The sequence below is a fragment of the Belonocnema kinseyi genome, chromosome 7 (assembly GCF_010883055.1).
Source record: "Belonocnema kinseyi isolate 2016_QV_RU_SX_M_011 chromosome 7, B_treatae_v1, whole genome shotgun sequence".
NCBI classification, from domain to species: Eukaryota; Metazoa; Arthropoda; class Insecta; order Hymenoptera; family Cynipidae; genus Belonocnema; species Belonocnema kinseyi.
The window spans coordinates 34,642,667-34,667,185 of NC_046663.1; the positions used below are offsets into that span (position 1 = coordinate 34,642,667).

Sequence of the window (24,519 nt, forward strand, 5' to 3'; positions counted from 1 at the left end):
ACTAATTGCTTAAAAATTCAAATGTTTTGTTAAAAAGTAATTTTATTGGAAAAAAATTCAACTGGCTTCTAAAAGATTCGTTATTTTGGTTTGACAATTCAACTATTTGATTAAAAATTGATCTCTTTTGTTGAAAAAATTTCTCTTTTACTTACAAGTATAATTATTTGGTTGAAAATAAACTTTTCTGTTAAAAATTCTTCTTTTCGGTGCTTTATTATTTTCTTCAAAATTGAACGTTTTTTGTCGCAATTCATTTTTGTAATTATTAAATTTTTTTAAAAATTATTCTTGAAATACATATTTTTCGTTGGGAATTCATGTTTTCTGTTAAAAATTTAATTATATCGTTATATTTGTCAATATTTTTGTTGAACATGCAACGTTTTTGGACAGAAAATTCGCCCCGTTCGACTGAAAATTCACCTCTCCTGATTGAAAATAAACTTTTTGTTCAAAATTCAACTGTTTTCTAAAAAATTAATTTTTTTTTTCGGGTAAAACATTCACCTTTTTAGTTTGAAATTAAACTCTGTTTTCATTCGTCAAAAAAAAAGAAATTAATTCTTTTAATTGAAAATTTAATATTATATTCTTGGTTAAATATTGATAAATCTTTATTCAACTTTTTTAGTTCAAAATTCAACTATTTGTTTAAAAAGTCTTGTTAGTTGAATGCAGGTCTTGTTTTATAATAAAAATATTTTTTGGTTGAAATATCAATTATCATATTTTTCTTATATAAAATAAACTTTTTCGTTGAAAATTTAATTATTTTTGATGAAACAGTCGTTCTTTTGGATTATAAGTTAACCTTCGTATGTTGAAAGTTCAACTAATTGCTTAAAAATCAACTATTATTTTGAAAAGTTATTATTTTCTTCAAAAATGAACGTTTTTGTCCTATTTAATTTTTTTTATCATTTAAAATTAAAATTTGTTTCTTTTCTTGAAATATCAAATTATATATTTTTCGTTGAGAATTCATGTTTTCAGTTAAAAATTTAACGATCTTGTTGAAAACGCAACTTATTTTAGATAGAAAATTCGTTCTTTTGGATTGAAAATTCATATTTTCGGTAGCAAACACACTTTTCTCGGTTCAAAATAAATATTTTTGTTGAAAATGCATTTTTTCTGGGCACAAAAATTCGTCCCGTATGACTGAAAATTCATCTTTTTTGATTAAAAATTTAGCTTTACTGTTTTAAAATGAACTTTTTGTTCAAAATTCAACTGTCTTCTAAAAAATTTAACTATTTGTTTGAAATTAAGTTTTTGTATGTTAAAAGTTCAACAACTGGCCTAAAAAATTCACATTTTCAGTTTAAAATTCAACTACTTTTTTTTAAATACTTAAAAACAACCAAAGAAATTCACCATTTTATTTGAAAATTTTATATTATATGTTTGGTCCAAAATTTAACTATTTGTTTGAAAATCTATGTTTTTTTGTTGTTGAAAAATCGTCTTTTTTGGTTTTTTGAATTGAACTGTTTTGTTGAAAATTTAAGCAGTTTAAAAATATTGTTCAAGAAAAGTAAATAAATAGTGAGACAATTGTAAGAAAATGATGGTTTCAGTGTAATTTTTTCTCTCTCGAAATAGTAGTAAAATAATGAAATTTTCCCCGAAAAAATGTAAGTGTCCAAAAAATAGTGTAGTGAGTCCGAGGCCTGAACGAGAGAAAAAGAGAAATTTATAAAAATGGGGCAGAGGGTCAAGAGCGTGAAGTCTGAAATTCTGTTATTTTGGAGCCTCACCTATTTTGTCAAATAATTCGCCACCTGAAGCATACTCCAAAAATATATACTCCATATTTTTTTCACTGCGTTGCCCAAAATACTGGATTATGTTAGGATTTGACAACATTCTGTGAATCGTCGTTTCCTTACGAACTGTTCTTCGAGCGTCCGGATGTTTTGATAAATCTACCATTTTCATAGCAACAGCTTCTTCAGTCGCTTTGTTTATTACTAGTTTTACTCTGCGTAACAATAACATCAAAATACTGTTGAATTCCCCCCTTTTTTTTATCATAAGCTTCAAAAGTTATTAAAAATTATTTCCACTTATAAAAATTTTTTTTTATTTTTTTAAACACTATTTTAAACATCAGACTCAGTAAATTCAAATGCCACCCATAAAAATAATTAAAGTTCCAAATCAGTAATGCTTAAAACCTTGGAAAGTCCTAAGCGTCCTAACGGAATTTTCCAGAAAATATTTCGTCAGATTCGAAATTTCAAAGATGAGTAGAACTTTCCAGTAGAGAAATTCTAACCATTTTTCACAGAAAATGTCGATAGAAGCAGACAAAATTAAATTAATAGAATTGTTTCACGCCAGCGAGAGAACTTTCAAACAATTTGAAATCCAACGGACAAAGAAATTGATTTTGATCCAAAAAACGGAGATTTTGAGAAATAAAATTTGATTTTTCGAAATAAATAAATACTCACTCTCCGTAGGCGCCTTCCCCCAGGGTATGGCCGAGAATCCAACCGTCTACGAAATCCGTCATGATTTCTCAGCATCACCTTTTTCTAACACAAAGAAATAACATCTCTCTTTTCCGCGGGCTTCCTCTTACTGGTCACGAGACATACTGCGTTGTATATTCAATTAGCAGGTAAATACTGATAATATGAGGTTAAAACTTTGTACAAATTGAGCCACGAGTAAATTAACAACTCTAGACACGTCCAGTTTTTTTTATTTCACGGAAATTATCGCACTAACAGCAAAAAACGTATGAAAGAAAACGGCCGAACACGTGGCTACTCCAAAAATGTGAAGATTTCTTTTTTTGCAAAGTCGTATTTTACAATCGGTTTCCTTTGACTTTGAACAGAAAATCGCGAGAGGACTGATTTTTCGATAATTTTTTATTGTTATTCTTAATATTTTAGTGCGAGAATAATCAAAAAAGTTCAAAATCGATTACAAAGTGCGGTCTTCGTTGCCTGTCGAGAGTCCACCATAAACGATGCTACTAATGTCTATATGCTGTCCTTCCTCCGAAAATCTGCGCAGATTACAGTGCGCGAAAAAATGCGCGAAATTATGCCGCGCAACGAGGGTTCACTCATGCGTCGCTAGATGACAGATTCGAATGCAAAAATTGCTTTTAAATGTTTTAAATAGTTTTTTTTTTTAAATAGGGGAATAAGAGGAATTTTTCTTTTGCCGATTTTCAATTTCTTGAATTAAAATTGAAATAAAATATATGATACTTTGCAAATGGTTTAAGTAGATTCTTCCCGCGAAAATGCAAGCATTTTGATTTTCTCTTGTGTAAGGCGGAACGTGGATAGACAGGGGCTTTGGCGCGAAAACAATTTGCTTTCAAATTGGTTATTCTTGTATATTCGTTATATATTTGTTTTTATATACTTTTATCATTAGGATCGTAGAATTACAAAAAGGGATGCATTTTTATAATTTACCATTATTGATCTGTCATTTTAAAAAATATAAAAGAAAAACCCAAATATCTTTAATCATTGATGAAAAGTGTTTCTTAAATTTAGAATTAGTTATCATATTTTTAAAACATATATAAGCAAAGTAACATAACATAAATTTAAAAAAAAATTTAGGCTTGAAATTCGAAGTTAAATGATTGATAATACGAAAATAATATTTACATTGAAAAATGCTCACTACCCTATTATTGTTAAAATATTATGTAAAATATTTAATGAAATAGAATGATTTTTTAATAACAATAGTAATTTTAGACTAAAAAAATTAACAACATAACGGAAAATTGTTTAAGATTGCGCATATTTTTCTTAATCTAATGTTTTTCCTTTAAAATTACCGATTTCCCATAATTATACAAAAAACTTCAATCTTTTTTTACATTCTAATGATTCTTACAAAAAAAAACTATTTTTACTTTAAAACACAAACGTAACCTAAAATTGTTTAATTATTCCAATTGCGGATGAAAAATAATAATATCCAAAATTTGTCAAACTCGTAAATTTGATTATTTAAAAAAAATCACTGCATTTCAATCTAATGATTTTTGTGCTAAAATACCAATTTTAGATGCAAACGCTGAACTAACCTATAATTGTTTAAAAAAAATGAACGATATGAACCGTAAAAGAAACTAATTAAGCCAAAAATTTAAATTAATAGTGAAAAATGTTGTATCTGAAATCCAAGAATTTTGTGAAAAAAACTCTTTCCTGTATAAAACACTAACGCAACCTAAAATTGTTGAAAATGAAGACTTTTGATGACAATTTTTGTTTAAAAATGTTACTTTCCGGCGAAAAAAACAGTGAAAACATACACAAATTTTCTTATCTTTTTTGCATTCTAATGCTTTTTACTTAGAATAGCAATTTCTAGTTTAAATCGCCAACCTAACCTAAAATAGTTCAAAGTTTTGAATCCTCTTTGAAAAATATTTTTTTTTCTGAGTAAATGTATCATTTAGGACGAGAAACATCACCCTTATGCGGATCATGATTTTTGCTTAGAAATGTTAATTTAATTCCGATGAGAAAAAATAACACAACTTACACATTTTAGAACTTAGAAAATTAACATACAATTTTATTATTTTGTTCAAAATTCAAAAATTTGGTTTCAAACAAAAAAAAATAAATGTTTTTTTTTGACAGGTCAACTTGTTTGGTTAGAAAATCGTGTTTAGAGTTAAAAATTCAACTATTTGGTGAAATATGAACTTTTTTGTAGAAATTTCGTATTTTCTGGTTGAAAATATGATTGTTCTGTAAAAAATGCTTTTTTACCTGAAATTCCACAATTAAATTTTTTTGCTTTTTATCGACTGAACAAAATTCGGAACCTTTTTTCTCCTTAGAGATTTATCTATTTGATTGAAAATTCATTTTAATTGGTTCAAAATTATTTTTTAAATTCATTTAACTATTTACCTTTTTTTTTGTAGTTTTTTAAAAATTCATTTCTTTGGTGAAAAATTCAACTATATTGTTTGAAATCTTCTTTCTTTATTCAAAAATGTATGCTTCTTAGTTAAAAATTCTTTTTTTTTTGGTTGAAAATTAATTTTTAGCTGAAAATTTTGCTACTCAACGTATAGTTGAAAGTTTATTTTCTTCAGTGAAAATTGAACTATTTTGTTAAAAATTTCTTTTGTATAGTCAGACATTAATTTTCATCTAAAAATTTAACTATTTCATTTTTGGTTGAAAATCATGAATTTTCTTGCAAATTCATTTATTTTATTAAAACTTTAATTGTATTCTTAAATTTTTTTTTTCTCTAGTTTGAAAATTTATATTTTTAGCTGAAAATTTAACTACTCTATTTATGGTTGAAAGTTTATGTTCTTTATTTGAAAATTCTAATATTTTGTTGAGAATTCGTTTTTAATGGACAGAAATTAATTTTTTAAGCTAATAATATAACTAACTATCCGATTCTTGGTTGAAAATTTATCTTCATGGTTGACAATTCATCTTTTTGGTTGAAAATTCAACTAGTTGGTTCAAAATTCTGTTATTGTTTTTTTATTTTGGACTCATTAATACATTAAAATTTTTTTTTTCTTGAAAAGTAATTTTTTGCGGTAAAATTGTAACTGTTTGTTAAAAATTAGTTTTTTCTTTAGTTCAAAATTCATCTATCAGGCTGAAAATTAATCTTTTTGTTTAAATAATTGAATTTTTGGTTAAAAAGTCATCATTTTTATTAAAGGTAAATTATATATCATTAAAGTTAAAAATGTATGTATTTTATTGAAATATGATTACTTTGGTTGAAAATCTAAGTAATTTATTAAAAATCCGTTTTTTCCGTTGCAAATTAATTGTTTAAATTGAAAATTGTACTATTTGGTGTTTAGTTGTTAATTTATCTTATTGATTGAAAATTCGTCTATTGTGATAGAATATTAATATTTTTATGGTAAAAAAATCTTTTTTTATTGTTGAAAACTGAACCATTTTGATGAAAATTTCTTTTTTGACAAAAAATTAATTTTTTAAAACTGTGTGTACACCTATCTAACTTTAAGTTAAAAGTTGATCTTTTTTAGTTAAAAATTAATGTACTTTGTTTACAAATTCGTACTTTGTTGTTAAAAAATTAATCTTCTTGGTAAAACATCCAATTTTTTAAAGATTCTTCATTTTAGTTGAAAATTCATTTTTTCGGTTACAAAACCTATTGTGTTGAAAATTCACGTATTTTCTTAAACATTCGTTTCTTTTGCCAGAAAATTAATCTCATTGTTTGATAATTTATCTTTTTAGATAAACATTAATTTCTTTGGCTGAAATTTTGAAGAAAGAAAAATGTATAACGATCAGGGAAAGCGAAAAATTGGTCAGATGGAAAATTGGAAAAAGTCTGTTAAATTTTATAAGTGGTGGGAGAAATTAGAAGTTGAAGGGGTTGAGAAGTGGGATAATGTCCTGATTTGCCGATCAAGGCTTATATATAAAGTTATAGATTTCTATTTTTAAATTAAAATTAACATTGTTGCACTTTGAAAAGTATAATTACAAATTGAAAATTCTTCACTTTTCTAAAGATTAAAAAAAATTTGAATGTCACATTTATTGTTAATAACAATTCTTTTCATACTGTCTATCTTCGCTGGGATTTGAAACCAGGTCTCACAGAATACCGGTCGGGAGCTATTGGTGCTAAGAAATCGTTGATACTTTAAATATCGTAGTTATATTTTTTGAAAATTAAACATGAAAATAAATGATTACATTTTAGTTTAATTTGTAAAAATAAAATTATTTGTAATAAACGAGATTAATATTGAGATATTTGAAAAATACTATTATTTCTTATCGTTATAAAATAACTGTAATATGTAATTTTTTTTAGAATTTTATATTTAAAATCTAATAATATTATACATATACATATATTGTGGTTCACCTCAAACAGTGTTGGATGAAGGATTTTGGAACCCCAGGCTTTCTTCTTAGCTCTTGCCCCCCCCCCCCCCCTATAATTCTTTTCACATTATTAAAAAAATTACCTATACTTAGTAAATAGAACATCGATTTTAAGAATCCAAATTTGAATTTTTTCACATTTAATTTTTACAGAATTTTTTGACATATTTCGAAAAAGGTCACTTGATAATTGGGCGTAAGAAGTTTCTTTTACATCCTAGTTTGAAAGTACCATAAGATATTTTCTCTATTCAATTATGTTTATAGAAATGTTGTTTTTTTTTAACCACGAAAATTTTTTATCTGAGACAAGAATATTGTAGATAAAAGTTGTTGATCTGTTTGAAATGCATATTTTTGCAATACTTCTTCTGTAAAATGAATATATTTCGAGAAAAAAGGCAGGTTTAGATTTTCGGTTGCAATTCTGTTAATAATTGTTAATATTTTTGGGTTTTTCAGGCAAAATAAAATATTATTATTACCTTTTATTTGCTACTTTGTTTGAAATTTGTACATAAATGTCTTGATTTTGAATTATTTGATATTTCACAAAATTTAATACATTTTTTAGAGAAAAACCTGAGAATTGATTTCTGTCATTCTTTGTGGTAAATATGTGTTTAAGAGAAAAAGCGTAAATACAAAAAATAGACGCTTCAATGAAATCTACTATTTTTATTTCAAAAATTTTCAAGTCAGATCAATATTTTTCGAGAATTTCAAAAGAAAACTAATTATAAAAATGCAAAAATGTTAATAAATTAATTTTTATTTATTTCCTGGGAAAACTTTTTGAAAATTTTCACAGGTATGCAAAAGAAGCCCCTAGGCTCAATATCAAGTCATTTGGGTAATATTTTTCGGAGTAACCTCAAATTTTCAACTTACGCAGAAAATATTTAATTTTTAGAAAAAAAATCAAACAAAACGACAATTTTTTGTTTGTATTTTTTAGCCTAAAATCTTTATGATAAGTGAAACTCAAAAATATAACAGTTTTTTTTAATTCCATCATATTTCTATAGTTAAAAAACACAAATAAAGTATTTTTTAAAGTAGATAATGCAAATATTTCCATCTGTATGAATTTGTTTAATTTTCTTTAAAAATGAAATATTTTCTGAATTCATATAAAGACATTTTTGTTAATATCACTATGATATTGGAGTTAAAACATATATTTAAAAGTTACCCAAATTTTGCACTGCAAGTATTTAAAAAAAATTATTTATGAATAATGATTATAATTAGTATGATCACATTTGCTTATTTTTCAATTTTCAAACAAAGTTTGGAGTTGTTTAATTTTTCACGCTTCACGTATGAAATCATATGTTGAAAATTTCGAATTAAAAATCATGTAATTTTCAACGTTTTCACAATGATTAAATTTTAAGGGTTCAAAATAGTTTTAATAATTCAATTTTAAACGGTGAATATCACAAAGATTTTTGGTCAGAAATAAATTCTGTTAGTAAAAAAATATCGATTCAATCACTTTGAATGTCACTGCTACTTCTTATTATTACATTATATGTATTTATAATTAAAAAAAATTTAATTTGAATTAAGCATTTTAGTTTTGTTTGTAAAATTCTAGAGTAGTTTAATTTCTAAGGCATTTAAGATCAGATTTTGTTGCTTCAAAAGCTTAAATTATAAAATATTAGGCATGCAATTATATAATTTTTGGCGTTTTCCAATTTTTAATTACACAATTTTTTAGTTTCAAATTCAATAATTTTAATTCAAATATTCTAAATTGTTTGATTCAAATCTTAGCTACTTTGAAGTTTATTAATTTTTTATTTAAATATTCGAAATTGGTTGCTTTTAATTGCGGTCAGTTTCCAATTTAATAATTTGATATTGAAATATTCAAAATTTTTTGGTTTCAATTTTGAAAGAACGAAATTTCCTGTTTTAAAAGCTTTTTTGAAATCATGAAACATTAAATTGGAAGATTTGACTGTTTCCCATTTTCAGTTTAAACAATTTGTATAAATTAAAGAATTTTGAATTAAATGCTTCTAGAACAAATTTGAAATAATGAAAAATCAAGACAATAATTTCTCATATTCAAGCTTTAAAAATTAGGAGATTTGCGAACTAGACATTGAACATTGTTTTTTTCGTCATTTGAGTATATTTTGAAATATTGAGAGTTTCAAACCCAACTAAAAGGATTACTCAAATTGAGAGAATTTGTAATTAAATAATTTTAAATTAAATGTCTAAACTAAAAAAAAAAAATTAATTGAACTCTGAATGTTCTATTTTCCCCTTTCATATTTTTTATGAAATCTAAATCGTTTCATTTTAAAAAGTATGTAAAGCAATTTAAAAATAATGTACTTTTTTGAACGTTTAAAAAAAAATTAATATTACATTTCTTGTTAAATACAATCCTTCTCAGTTTTAAATGAAGTTTAAATTTGTTTAATATTCAATATTTCGTAGTAGCAATTCTTTAATTTTGAATGGCAGAAAATTTATTTTTTGATTTTACAAAAAATGAGTCTAATGAATTTTATTGTCAATTTTTTGTCTTTTTGTGTAACAACAATTAGAAATATTAGACTTTCAGAAGTCTTAATTTCGAAGCAATGAATTTTAAAATGTCAAATTTGTATCGCTTCAAATGGAAACTTATTAAAATAAACAAATTTTCAGTAACAAATTTTTCAATTTTAAACGCTTACAATTAGATATGATGCAACTTCAATTCCTTTCAATTTTAAATAAGCCATTTATCAAAATTCTAATCTAAAATTATTAAAACTTGAACGTTTTGAAATAGAAAGTATACAATTTGAACAAATTTGACTAACTTTTAAAATTTTAGTGTTAAATTAAAAATTTTTTAGTTTATAATAAAATTTTTTTAATTTGAAACACTTTCAATTCTCAATCATTTCACTTTACACGCTTCTTTAGAAATGATACGAGTTCAATTCCATTTAATTTCAATCGAAATATTGTCCTTTTTGCAATCGCTCTATATATTTTCTAAATTCCACAGAGGCTTTTAATTTGAAATTACGAATTATTTTTCAAAAATTTGAATAAATCTTAATGTTGAAAAATTGGTCTAATAATGGATTTTTAAATTGTTTATATTTTTAATGCTGGAAAGATAAAATACATAAGCGTAGACGAGCACTAAATGCGCTTTTATATACACTACAGTATTGTTAAAAGTTATAAAGTTTTTGTTTAATTTGAAAAGTAAAAATAGTTTTTTTTTTGCAGATGCCATGGTGGATTTTGACCTACGTAGTCTAAGCCACAATGGTTATAATATTTATTTGTAAAAAAATTCTCTTTAGCTCAGCTGGGATTTGAACCCAGGTTGCACAGATTGCCGGTCTGGTGCTATTAGTGCTAGGCGATCAATGAGGCCTGGGTTTGAATCTCAGCGGAACTAGAGAAAAATTTTTTCACGGCTAAAGATTATAACCATTCTGGTTTAGACTATGTAGATAAAACACCGCCATTTCATCGAATAAAATGAACAATTACACTATGCTGGTCAACAAAATCATACAATCAAAATGCAATTAAAAATAAGTTTTTCTAAACGAAACGGGAAAGATTATAAAAAAGACTTTTTTCAATTTTAAATAAGTGTTCCACTAAAAGAATCCAAAAAATGAAACTTTTTTTAAATTAACAAATTCTAACTTGATAAATTTTTTTTTGTCTAATATATGATCATATATTATTAGTTCGAATGGAAAATTTTACACCTAAAAAGTTCACTATAATTTTTGCACCCACAGAAAAAAGTTAATTTTTCAAAATTGTCAAACTTTTAACCATTGTGTGGTGGCCAAAAGTGATATTCAACAAAACGCAAACTAAAATCGCTTTTTTAAGGAAAAAGTAAAAAATTCTGGTGCCCCTAGGTCATGACCTGCCCTGTCTTATTGGTTATTTCGGCACTGATATGATGAGTTATCATTCAGGTTATATTAAAAAAAATTGTGTAGACCAGGCTCACAGGCTGAGTGATCGCTAGTATCAGTTTTACCACCAAGTGAGAGGTTGCGAGGCATAAACCGCAGTTATTTGTAACAACCGGAAAAAAGTAAAGTTTTACAACTAATTTCCATTATTATTAAATTATAAGAATTTTAAGTTAAGTAACAATTAATTAATTAATTTAAAAATATATTAAAATTACAACATTTAAAGAAAAATTACAAAATTTTAATTAATTAAATATTTGTAATCAATGGAGAAGTTTTCGTATAGCAAATACTCAATTTTAGACAAAATAATACAAATATTTTTTTATAAAATGTGTCATTTTTTATACGAAAATTCTGTCAATTATACGTTGATCTCCAACCTGAAACGCAGATTTGAAAAATTAAGACGCAGTTAGGAAACATTGAAAAGTTTAGTATTTCAGTAACATGAAAAAATTGTTTGTTACTTAATTGTGGGCAGAAGAATGATTTATTCTATATTGCATTACAATTCTTGTACATACATTTTTTTTAAATAGTCGTGTAAGATAAAAAGAAAACTGTTAAAGTACGTACATCATCGATAAGATAATTTGTCTTTGAAAAAAAGTTAATCATTTAGAAGTGTATGAAATGTTCCGATGATAATTATAATTATAAAGCTAGAAGAAATAAACGCGTGCGATTACTATTTTTTTTTATCAGGAATTTTGTAAATTAGATTATAAATTTAATATTAATACAAAATTGTGTTTAGCAGTATATTTTACCTAAAATAATAATGATAATCAAAAAATTAGCACAATATTTTTTATAATTAATGAAAACTGATATTACATTTTTTGTGCAATATCAAAACCAAATCAAACCGTCGAATGTTCCTAAAAAAATACAAATTTCCGACAAAAAATACTCAAGTATCCAAAATTGGTCAAAGAGTCTAAATCTTTTTTAAATTAGAATAATTTCTTTTTGAGAATAACAATTTTCGGTGTGAACAACTAAAGTGGCTTAAAATTTATATAAAGCTTTGCTGAAATCTAATGAATTTTTTTAAAAATATCAGTTTTCGATAAAAAACACAAACATTTGAAATCGTTTAATCTATTTTTGTTTTGATTAAAAATAAAAATTTCAGGTGAAATTCACTGTCATAACCTAAAATGGTTCAAAAATTGTAAACTTCTTCCAAAACTTTACCCATTTCCGATGAAAACGCGAGCAAAACTTAATATTGTTTCAAAATTTGTCATCTTTAAAATCCAATGATTCATTGATTAAAGTACCATATTCCGGTATATGGTGTAAACAATTCTAATTCGTGAATTTAATGACCCTGAATGGTAATCTAATCAGTTTTCCGATTTTTACAATTGATAACAATTTTCTACGAAAAACACTGACAGATCAAGAAAAAATCGTTCCAAATTATAACTCTTTTTTGGAACGCTATGAATTTTGTTTAAAATAACCGACTTTTGTTGAAACAGATTAACATAACCTTAAATTGTTCTCAAATTATGAATCTTCTTTAAAATCTATATCGATGTGAAAAACGCTAGCTTAATCCACAGTTGCATAAAAAACTTAATCTTTTTTGAAAAATAATGATTTTGGACTAAAAACACTGTTTTATATAGTGTGAAAGTCAACATAACCTAAAATTGTTCAATGCTGTGAATCTCCTATGAAATATTTAAAATATAAGTTTTTTAAATTAAAAATACCAATTTCCGACGAAAAATTTTTAAAAATATTTTTTTCTGTATTTTTACAATTTTGGTTATATAATGCCATAATGCACGTGAAAATTTTCGTGCTCGAAAATAAAACTCGATAAAAGTACTGATTTTTAATTATGTACATACATATATCAAGATGGTCATTTTAATCAAAGAAAAAAATTCCCGGTAATTTCCCGCTTTTTTCTCAGTTCGCAAACGTTCTTCACGGTCAATAAAATAAAAAATTCGAATTCTAAGTTTAACATTTTTTCCATTAGAAGTAATAAAAAATAAACTACAAATTAAAGGACTAAAAGTGGAACTCTTGAATCTTAAACTTTTTAAATTGACGTTTTAAGATTTTTTAATTAAAAAACTTTTTATTCGAATGCTCAATAATTTACACGTATAAAATGGAAAGTAGTAACAGTTTCCAATTACACGAGTTTAAATGAATTGCAGATAAACTGCAAATTTATCATTTTTAACTTCTATAAATTATAGAGTTCAAAGACTCAGATTCAATTCCAAAAATTTAAATCCACATCATAATTTTCAATGTTCATCAATGAATTTTAAAATTTAAAAAATTTTATTATTTTCAGCAATTTTAAGCCCGCAACATTGAAAATTGACAAATTAATTTTTTCTTTAACTGGACGCTTCGTAAATTACAAGAAAATTATTTTTATTATGTATAGTTAAAACATCCTTGGAAAGCTTTAAAATTTTATTTTCCAATCTTGAGAAATCGGGAAGCTGTTTAAAATTTTTTCCAATTTAAAATTATTTTTTAGGTTTTTTTAGAACTTCTAAATATTTTAATAAGTAATAAATGGTAAGAGATAAATACTTTTCATCCAAAATTTTCCACTTGAAACGTTTTCAATTTCTAAATGTTCAAATCTTCAAGTCAGCATTTTTAAATTCTTTAAATGAAAAATATCAGCTTAAAAATAAAAATCTAAAATGGAAAATTTTTGAATTTAAAGATTTTAGAATTGCGCATTGTAAAAGTGAGTGGTATCATAATTGAAAAAGATAACAATTCAACTTATTATTTTAAAGGCCGTTAAAATCGAACTGTTTCGAGTCATCTTATTTCATTTAGTTTAAAAGCTTATATGTCTCTTCGAACGATAAATGCTTCCTTATGTTTTCCTTTGCCATTTTCGTAATGCCTGGTTGCACCTGGTTACGCAACGCATAAACTAAACACTGAGTGACTGAACGCGAACGGAACCGAACGTCATGCGACATTTTTGCAACTGGCTGAAAATAACTGAAGCTGACGACACGATTAACCGCCGAGGATACTGCCCGCTTTTTTCTTACACTCCTGCGTTGTTCTGAAGTTGCTTCTTTTAATGAAATTATTAATTTTTATAAATTTTAATATAAAATTTTTTAATTTTTAGTAGGACTCATTAACAAGTCTTCAATTTCAAACACTTTCAATTTCAAATCATTCAATTTCACGCACTTTTATTTAGAAAAGGTACAAGTTCAATTCCTATATTTCATTCGAAATATTTTTTTTTTTTAATTTTACCTAATCTAAAATTTGTGAATTTGGAACGTTTTTAATTCAGAATAGTTCAATATATTTTTTTTTTAAATTGAAGCGCTTTTTATTCGAAAGTATTAATTATTATTTAAATATTAAAAAAATCGTTAATTATTGGATTTTTAACTGTTTTCAAATTGTTCATACTTTAAATTATAGGAAATAAAAAAACAAAGACTTAAACGCGCGCTTAGAATTCCTCTTAGTTAAAAATTAAATTGCTCAAGGTTTAGCGCCTTGAATTATAAATTATGCAATTTCAACTCATTTCTAATCCATTTGTAATATTTAAAAATAATTTCAACTTTAAGCATTTTCAATTTAAAATTATTAAATCTTACACGCTGTCATTGAGAAAGGATGCAAGTTCAATTCCTTTTTATTCCATTCGAAATATTTTATTTTTTTTCTCCAAAATTTTACCTAATTTGAAACTTTTTCAGAAAATGATATAAGTTCAATTTCTTTCCATTTTATTTGAAATAATTTCCTTTTTCCATAATTTTACATAATATCAAATCGTTTGTTTTTAAACGTTTTTAATTCAAATTTGTTTAATATATATATTAAAAAATAATTTTACGCGCTTTTCATTCGAAATTAGTCATTTATATTTGAAACATTTAAAAAATCTTTAGATGTAAAAGTTGGTTTAATGCTGCATTTAAAAATTGTTCATATTTTGAATTATAGGAAATAAAAATCAGGGAATTGAACGCGCGCTCCATGCGCCTGCATTTACTTTTAGTTGAAAACAACATTGATCGATTATTAATGCTTTCATTTGGAAATAATACAAGTTTAATTTTTTCTTATTCCACTAGAAAAATTGTATTGTTTTTTTTTTAAATTTTACCTGATCTCTAATTCTTTGATTTTGAACTACTTAAATTAAAAATTGCTCGGTATATTAAAAACAAATTTCAAACGCTTTCAATAAGAAATAATTAATTATTAATTATGATTTCCGAAATATTTTAAACATTATTTATTATTTTTAAGCAGATGGCAACTCGATGGGGTTTTGCCGGTGCCGGCCAGATTACTCATGATTTTATAACTGCATTGGCAACTTTGCCAAAATCTGAGCATCGACTCTTCGCAGTTGCAGCACAAGATTTGTCGAGAGCGGAGAAATTTGCAAAACTTCATGAAGTGGAAAAAGCTTATGGAAGCTACAAGGAACTGTCACAAGACAAAGATATTGGTACAAGAAAGTTTATATTTCTCTTTTTTCCCAAAATCTTCTTAATTCCTATATTTGAGAATTAATGCAATGTTTTGTCTTTTTCTTGAAGGCACTATCAGTTTTATTAAATAGTGCGCAATAGGCGATTGCAGACAAAATTAAAACTTTCAATATGAGCCGGAGGCTTGAAACACAATCTGGGGAGAAAAAATATCTAAAAAAAATATAAAAATAAATATAAATATTTATCGAGAAAAGTGTGTGCAAAGTTACTTATTTCAAAAGTGCGCATGCGCGTATATTGCGTTGATTCGTAAAATATGTGTTTTAAGTGCGCCTGCGCCATTATTATTCTCGCACAGTCTGCTGGATTTAGGCATTTTGTATATTATTTAGAGGCATGGAAGTCCTCACTGTTAACGTGCATTTTGCAAAAAAGCTTACAGAAAAATTTTTTTACCTAAATTTGAAACGTTTTTCAAAAAAGTTGTATACAAATGTTGATGATCTAGAAAAATTACAGTTTTACTTAAGTCTTTCTTACTTGAATCCCTCTACTTACTTTCATAAGTAGAGGAGTAATAGGAGATAATGGCAGGGGAAGTTGGGGAAGCGAGGGGAAATAATTGGCGATAAAGTAAGGGAAGTATAGAGAATGAAGGGAATAGTTTGGTGATGAGAGGGGGGTGAAAGTAGGGAAAATGGAGATGGAGAATTAGTGGAAATGAACAATATGGCAGTAGGGTAGCGTAGGGTTATGAGGAGAGATGTAATAAAATAAAATTAGGGAAGTGGTCGTCAAAGAAGTCAGGAGAGGGTTAGTAAAAGAAGTGAAAAGGGAGGCGGTTGGTGAAGTAAGGAAAAATGAGGGGAGGCGAATCAGGCGAAATAAGGAACTGGGAAGTAGGGTAAGTGATAAAGCATACGAGAAATGGTAAGGGGAAATGATAAAAAGGCAAAATAAGCGGAAATGAAGGGTGAAGGAGTTAGAGAAATTTTGCGAGAAAAGTTGAGGAAATCAGGGCTAGGGAGTTATGGGAAATAAGAGAAGAGGTGTAGGAAAAGTAAGGAGTGGGGAAGTAGGAGAGGGTATTGTAAATCGGGGAAGGGAAGAAAGTTAAGGGGGATTATAGGAGAGGAAGTGAGAGGAGTGTAGGGAATTGAGAAGAGGGGAAGTAGAAGGGGGGCAATGAGGGGGTATGTAAAGGAATTAGTTAAATCAGGGGAGGGGAAGTATTATAAGAAGTAGAGAAAATGATGGGAGGAAGAGCAAGGGAATTAGTGAAAATGTGGAGAGGGGAAATAAATTAAGTAGGGAAAGTGATTGGAGGGGAAGTGTAGAGAAATGAGGTGATAGGAAGTAGTGGACTGAGGGGAAATGTTAGGCGGGGAAGTGATGGGGGCTGGAAATATTAAAAAAAAAAAATTGGTGAGTGATGTACGATGGTTTATAAAGGAAGTGAGGGAGGGTGAATGAGGGAAAGTACAGTAAGATAGGGAAACTATGTGAAGTGATTGGATAGAAAAATGTTGTCATGGGTAAGTAAGGGGAAATGAGGGGAAATACGCGGTTCAGAAGTGAAAGAAAATGTGCGAGGGGAAGTAGGGAAAATACTTTAGATTTCATCCAATATAATAAAATTCATATTTCAGATGTTGTCTATGTGGGAACAATACAGACCACGCACTTCGACGTTGTAAAATTGGTCTTAAACGCAGGAAAGAATGTTTTATGCGAAAAGCCGATGGCTTTAAATTTAAAACAAACTACAGAATTAATTGCTTTGGCGAAAAGTAAGGGACTTTTTTTGATGGAAGCAGTTTGGAGTCGTTGCTTTCCAATTTATGAGGAAATTAAGAAGGAAATCGATTCTGGTTGTATCGGTGAAGTGAAACAAATAATTTGTTCCTTCGGTTTCAGAATGCCCCACATTCAAAGACTTTGGTAATTATAAAATAATAATAACACCAAATTTAATTACGTACATCGATTGCAGAATTCAAAGACTAAAATTCTCTGAAAATAGAGGGAATGGGGTAATTTGTTTACGCAAATAGGGGAATAATACGGGACTAACATCTTTTAAATAAAATCAATATAAATGTATCATATTGAATTCAATAAAAATTTTCAACAAAAAATCTATGTTTTAACCAAATAGTTGAATTAAAAAAGAATAATAATTTTTGACAAAATTGTTGAATTCTCAGCGAAATAGTTGAATGTTCAAGCCAAAAAGATTTTTTGAAGAGTACAGTTGAATTTTTAACAAAGAAATGATCAAGAAAAATGAATTAAAAAAAAAGATTTCTCTAACGAAAAAGATTTAAATAAATGCAGATCTAAATAAAAAATACAATTGTAATAAAAGTGATGGATTTTCAACAAAACAGTTGAATTTTCAATTTACAAACATGAGTTTTCAAGACAAAAAGTCAATTTTTTTTTAAATATAGTAGAATTTTTCAGAAAGAAGTTTATTTTAAATAAAGAAATAAGAATTTTTAGGAAAATAAATGATTTTTCTGCCAAAAAAGTAGAATTTACAATGTAAAAGGAAAACAATTTGTAATCAACAAAATGTTTACATTTTAAACAAAACAATTTAAATCTCATCCATAGAATTATTAACAAATAGTTAAATTTTCAACTAAATGATTAAATTTTCATACAGAAGTGACTAAACTTCCAACAAACTCAGTAAATATTTAGGTGATAAAGACCATTTTTCAGAAGACCATTAAGGTTTCAACAAAAGAGTTAATTTTCAACCAAGAAAGATTAATTAAAAAAAAATTTCGACGAAAAAATTGGAATTGTCAATCCAATAGGACGAATTTTCTTAAAAAAAAAAACATTTACAAAAAACCAGTTGCATTTTCGACCAAAGAAGATGACTTCTCCACCAAATAGTTGAATTTGAAACTAAATAATTAGATTTTTAATTGTTTATTATGAATTTTAACCAAAATATATTAATATCCTGAAGAAAAATATAATAGTAGATTGTCCAACCAAAAAATTGAACATTTAATAAAAAATATTTTGATTTTTTTATTAGGTACTATTAGCTCAGTTCAGATTTAAGGTTTCAAACTTACGAACAGTAAATATAGTATCAATAGTTTTTGCAATTCAATTTTTTTTATTATCGCTTTTTAATGATTAAAAAAAATGGATTCTTATAATTCATTGCTTATTTTTTTGGCAAAACATTCCCATGATCTTCAACTATAGTTATTTGTTAAAAAATGTTTTCTTAAAAAAATGGTTTCAACAGTTATAACAATAAAAAAATTTAACTTCAAAATTAAAAACGTTAGAGTTGTAGAGAATGTTTTCCCCGAAAAAATGAGATATTATTTATTGATACTCAATTTTTTTTATATTGCAAAAACATTTTCTTTTAAGTTGAATTATGTTTTCATTAAAAATAACGTTTTTGTTTTGTTTGAAATTACATCATTAGTAATATTATTGTGATTTTTGAAGTCATAGACAAACTATTTTCTTTTATCTGGTGCTTGGCATCATAACTGCCTTAAACGAAAAAAAAAAAACAAGAAGACGCGGAAGTTTCTTGAAAACAGGGAAGTTAAAAAATTCAAAATCGGATATTAATTAAAGGTCCCCTATTTGAGTTTTTCAAAAATGTTTTATTGATCTTCTGTTGTTTCAATTTTCTCAATGTCTTGAAAAAATTAAAAATTCTATTTACCGTTTAATAACCACGTTAATGTATAGAATTCCTGAAAATAAAACCAAGAATCACACGACAAAATTTTAACAAGCACCATAAAATATTCCTATTGTAATTTGCAAAAAGATTCTCTTAAAAAAAATCTGAAAAAGACAAAAAAATTTGTACAATAATAAAAAAGAGGAACGAAAAATGAGAAAGCAACCAACCACCAACGTGAATTCCTCTTTTTTATTTTTGTTCAAATTTTATTTTTATTTTTTAGGAATTTTTTTAAGAGTATCTTTTTTTTAAATTACAATAGGAACATTTTATGGTGGTTTTACAAAAATTTGTTCGTTTGATTCTTAGTTTTATTTTCAGGAATTCTATACATTTATTTTACTTGTTGCAAATGTTTTTTATAAGAATTTAACATAAAGTGTACCAATTTCCAAATACAATAAGTAAATTGAAAAAAGTCGCTAAGCATAATAAAATGTAAAACAAGAAAAAAATTAATAAATATTTTTAAAAAATGAGATTCAAAATTTTCATTAAATTATTTAAAATGATGAATATAAAAAAGGGAATAACTTTATATACGTATACGAATTTAATATCTGCATTTTTAAAACATCGAGAAAATCAAAACAATAAAAAAGACCAAACTCAAATATGGGACCTCTTAATCCTATCCGATTAAATTTTTTATTGTTGACAAATTTGCTGACTAAAAAGGTTCAACTATGGCTAATGGGCGTCTTCAGATTATGAAGTCATTTTTTTAATCACTTAAATATCTCCAGGAGTGTCGCACAGGTTGGACATAACATAACAGATGGCACTAGTAGCAAAGAAATGGAAAAAACCTATAAATTGTCCCAACCTGTACTCATCCTATCTCATCCTGCCTCATCCTATGCTGTGTCCCAAACTATACAGTGTTCCAACCTATATAGGCTCCCAACCTATACACTATACCTATGCTAAATACACCTATACTAAACTATATAGTGTCCCAATCTATACAACCTATACAGTGTCCCAACCTATACAGGTATCCCAACCTATACAGGTATCCCAACATATACAGGTATCCCAACATATACAGTGTCCCATTCTATACAGGAGTCCTAACCTATACAGTGTTCCAAATTATAAAGTGTCCCAAAGTATACAGTCTACAAGCCTATACAGTAGTCCCAACCTATACAGGAGTCCCAACGTATACAGTGTCCAAACCTATACGGTATCCCAAACTACACAATGTCCAAAACTAAACATTGTTCCAGCCTATACAGTAGTGCCAACCTATGCAGGACTTCCGACGTATACAGTGTCCCAACCTATACAGTGTATAGTGTCCCAACATACAAAGTGTCCCAAACTATACATGAATCGTAACCTATACTGTGTCTTAACCTATAAGGGAGTCCTAACCTATACAGTGTCCCAACCTGCGCAGTGTCTCAACCTTACAGTGTCCGCACTAACACAGTGACTCTACCTATACAGTGTCGGAACCTATGCAGTATCTCAACTCATAAAGTGATCTTATGTATGCAGAATCTCAACCTAAACAGTGTTCCAATCTATACAGTGATCCGACCTATTAATTGACCCTACCTATGAAGTGTATCAACCTATACAGTGTCCCAACCTATACATTGACCCTACGTATGCAGTGTCCCAACCAATACAGTGTCTCAACGTATACAGTGACCACACCTATGTAGTCTCCCAATCTATAAAGTGTCCCAGCCTATACAGTGAACCTACATATACAGTTTTCCAACCTACAAAGTGTCCCAACCTACAAAGTGTCCCAACCTCTACAGTGACCCTACCTATGCAGTGTCCCAACCTGTACGAGACTCCTCTATGTATAAAAATTATATTTAATTGTATTCTTTCAGTAAAAAGGAAATGGGCGGAGGTACGATTCTTGATTTAGGAGTTTATACTCTTCAACTTCCTACCTTCATATTCAATGGAGAGAAACCAGAGAGTGTTAAAGCCCTGGGTTATTTGAACGAAGATGGTGTCGATCTTTCTATGTCGGCGACATTAAAATTTAAAGGAGATCGAATGGCGACTATTTTGACTAGCGGCTTGGTGAATTTACCCAATGAGGCTTTTATTGTTGGTACCGAAGGGACGATTAAAATTCCAAATTTCTGGTGTCCCACGAGGGCAGAATTGCCTAATCGTGTGATAGAAATTACTCTGCCGACAGGAAAACATGAATTTAATTTTCCTAATAGTGGCGGATTAAGTTTTGAAGCCGCTGAAGTCCGTTCCTGTCTTTTGAAAGGTTCTTATTTATTTTACTATAACTCCAGGGATAACAGTCCTAAATAAAAAACTTCTCTAAAATAGCTTAAATTGAGATTTTGGACACTTTCCTATTTTTTCAGAAAGTTTTGTAAAATAAAACAAAAAAAATTATATTTACAGGTGGCAAAAGCTCCATGAAACTTAACACATATTTCCCATAAGAAAAAAAGAAGTTTTTGGTATTAATTAATGATTTTTTGTGGATTTAAAAAAATATTAATTATTTATAATACATTAAATACTAATTTATACTAACACTTAGATGCTTATATTAATTTTTTAAACAATTTTATATTGTTTTTAGAAATTTTCTCTTAGAATAGAGGTATAAAGTCGAAGTTTTTAAAAAACATTTCCATTTTTTGTCGAATTTTCAATTGAAGTGAGTGAATAGTTATTTAATTTTGAACAAAATAATTGCTAAACAATTTACTACTAATGTTTATAATATGATTTTTAAATAATGCTAGAAATTGCGGTTTTACCCGAAAATTTCAACTTTTTGTCCAATTTAGACTTGAAGTGAGTTAATATTTAATTCAATTTTATCAAAAATAATTGTTTGAATAAATTTTTATTTTTTATAGGCATCCTCTTCTATATTAATTATAAACAGTTGCGTTTTTTCCCTTATATTGTTCACTTTTTTTACACTTTTTAATTAAAGTGAAGTAATAATTAAATGAAGTAAATAAAAGTAATTACAAAAAATTTATTACTATTTTAATAATATTCTCTATATTTAATGGTAGAAAAGTTCGTTTTTTGGTCTTGAAAATTTTGATTATTAGTCTGTGTTCACTTAAAGTTACTTAACAATGAATTAAGTTGAGTAAAAATAATTGCTTAAACAAATTATTATTGTTGATATGTGTAATCTTCTGTATTGATTCCAGATAATTGCGTATTTTTAAATTGCTTACTTTTTGTCCACTTTTAACTTGAACTGAGTTAATATTTAATTCAATTTTATTCAAAATAATTCTTGAAAGAAATTGTTATTGTTTATAGATGTCATCCTTTATTTTAATTCTAGATAGTTGCGGTTCTTTCTGAAAGTTTTCACTTTTTTCACACTTTTCAATTAAAGTGAAGTAATATTTAATTCAAGTAAACAAAAATAATTCATCAAACAATTTATTGTCATTTTTAATAATATTCTCTTTGACTAACGGTAGAAAGTTGCGTTTTTTTCTGAAATTTCTAACTATTTGTCTATTGTTCACTTGTAGTGTCTTAATGTAAAAATAAAATAAAAAAATACACTTGTAGTGAATTTAACTTAACAAACATAATTATTTAAACTAATTACTATTGTTGACAACTATCTTCATCTATATTAATCCTAGATAATTGCGATTTTTTTTGAAATATTTTAATTTTTGTTCGCTTTCCACTTAGTGAAGTAATACTTAATGTAACTTAAGAAAAATAGTTGTTTAAACAATTTATTATTGCTAATAACTATCTTCACTTAGACAAGTACTGGAAAGTTTCGTTTTTTCAGAAATTGTTAACTATTTGTATATTGCTCGCTTGGAGTGACTTGATAATGAATTAAATTAAGCAAAAATAATTGTTTAAACAAATTATTATTATTTATAACTATCTATATATATTAATGCCAGATAATTGCTGTTTTTTTAAAAAGTTTGTCCACTTTTCAATAGGTGAGTTAATATTAAATGGGATTTAGCAAAAATAATTGATTAAACAAACTTTTATTGTTTATAGATATCATATTCTATTTCAACACTAGATAGTTCGAAAAATGCTTTTTTTCTGAAATTGTTAACTATTTGTTTATTGTTCACGTGGAGTGGCCTAACAATTAATTAAATTTAGCAAAAATGATGGTTTAAACAAATTATTATTGTCGGTAACTTATCTTCATCTGTTAATGCCTGATAATTGCAGGTTTTTTTGAAATTTTTCACTTTTTCACTCTGCTAGAAAATTTCGTTTTTTTTTAAATGTTTAGCTTTACGCCTTTTTATTCACAAAAAAATAAAAAAGAAAGAGAATCATATTTTAAACAATCTCTTTCTTTTTTGTAAAATATACTTTTCCTGAATAAAATTAAATGTACATTTTTCTTGAAATAGTTACTAAGAGCCTTTTTTAAAATCAACCTAATTATTTAATATTTGTTTCTACCTAAAAAGTCAAAACAAATATAATGTTTTTGCATGCAAATTCGGGAAATAAAAATTCACTATATTCAATTTTTTACAGGATTGAAGGAGAGCCCAAAAATTTCGCATGCAGACTCTTTGCTATTGGCCGAATTAGAGGACGAATTGCGAAAACAAATTGGCGTTGTTTATGATGCAGATTAAATACTAAATAATAAAAAATAAACTACTTTTTCTGAATTTTGAGAGGAGTTCATGATTAATAAACTTATAATAAACTTTTAAGAAATTCAGTGAGAGTTTTAAACATTATTTCGAGGACAAAATCTTTCCAAGATTTTTTTCTATATTTTCCCAGAAATTGCGTGTAACGCAAGGGTTCTTTGCAAACTTACGAGATAGTCAGCTCACGTTTCTTGGCACTTACCTTTTCACAAAACGTTCAATGCGATCGCTGATTATCCTCCTATTTTCCTTTAGAACCAAGTTTTCTTCGTTCGGAATACTATTCTTAGGAAAGAACAGCATTATAGAGTATATCTTCGATTTTTTTAGATAAATATACTTCTCAAATAATTTTATATTTAACTTGAAAAATAAGCGTTTTACACACTTATTACACAATATTTACTTTGATTGCCTAATTATCAAATTAAAATACATGCTTCAATTTAAAGACTAAAATATATAAATAAACATAATAAATTAAAATAAATTAGAAGCTCTCACGCGCGCTACGCGTGCGACCCGCTCATTTGCTTGTAATTATTCTATTTGGAAATTAAGTTCAAGAAAATGCCACGATAATCATTTTTCCTTTAATAACATCTATTTATACACGACTTCGCATGGGTACCATATACGACGAAAGACCCGGTTGTGTACTCGAATTTTGAAAATCCGACTAAACTCGAGAAAAGCTATAAATATGTTGATAAACATTTTTAAAATAATTAATAGCTGTAGATTTTCAAAGCATCAGAG

General features: G+C 26.8%; 2 protein-coding genes across 7 annotated transcripts in view; one reads left to right on the forward strand and one right to left on the reverse strand.

Annotated features, from left to right (window-relative positions):
- LOC117176219 (serine/threonine-protein kinase grp) overlaps positions 1 to 3,015 on the reverse strand; it is a 29,689-nt gene extending 26,674 nt beyond the window's left edge. For 2 of the 3 annotated variants that reach the window (XM_033366354.1, XM_033366351.1), the window contains exons 1-2: positions 2,463 to 2,581; positions 1,764 to 1,987 (exon numbers count right to left, since the gene is read on the reverse strand). In XM_033366354.1, coding sequence (XP_033222245.1) covers positions 1,764 to 1,987; positions 2,463 to 2,524 — 286 coding nt within the window. In that variant the 5' untranslated portion in view covers positions 2,525 to 2,581. Of the gene's footprint in view, positions 1 to 1,763; positions 1,988 to 2,462 lie in introns of all 3 variants that reach the window. The other variant, XM_033366352.1, reaches the window with a different exon arrangement.
- On the forward strand, positions 2,576 to 23,802 carry LOC117176220 (trans-1,2-dihydrobenzene-1,2-diol dehydrogenase-like). 4 transcript variants are annotated; one of them, XM_033366356.1, is made up of 5 exons: positions 2,576 to 2,632; positions 15,194 to 15,398; positions 17,034 to 17,325; positions 20,980 to 21,377; positions 23,636 to 23,802. In XM_033366356.1, the coding sequence occupies exons 2-5, from the start codon at positions 15,197 to 15,199 to the stop codon at positions 23,737 to 23,739; spliced, it is 996 nt and encodes a 331-aa protein (XP_033222247.1). In that variant the 5' UTR covers positions 2,576 to 2,632; positions 15,194 to 15,196; the 3' UTR covers positions 23,740 to 23,802. The 4 variants fall into 4 exon arrangements, with proteins under 4 accessions (XP_033222247.1, XP_033222248.1, XP_033222246.1 ...); XM_033366357.1 differs by having other exon boundaries at positions 2,584 to 2,632; positions 15,197 to 15,398; XM_033366355.1 differs by lacking the exon at positions 2,576 to 2,632 and adding an exon at positions 10,965 to 11,016 and having other exon boundaries at positions 15,197 to 15,398.
- The last annotated feature ends 717 nt before the right edge of the window (positions 23,803 to 24,519 follow it).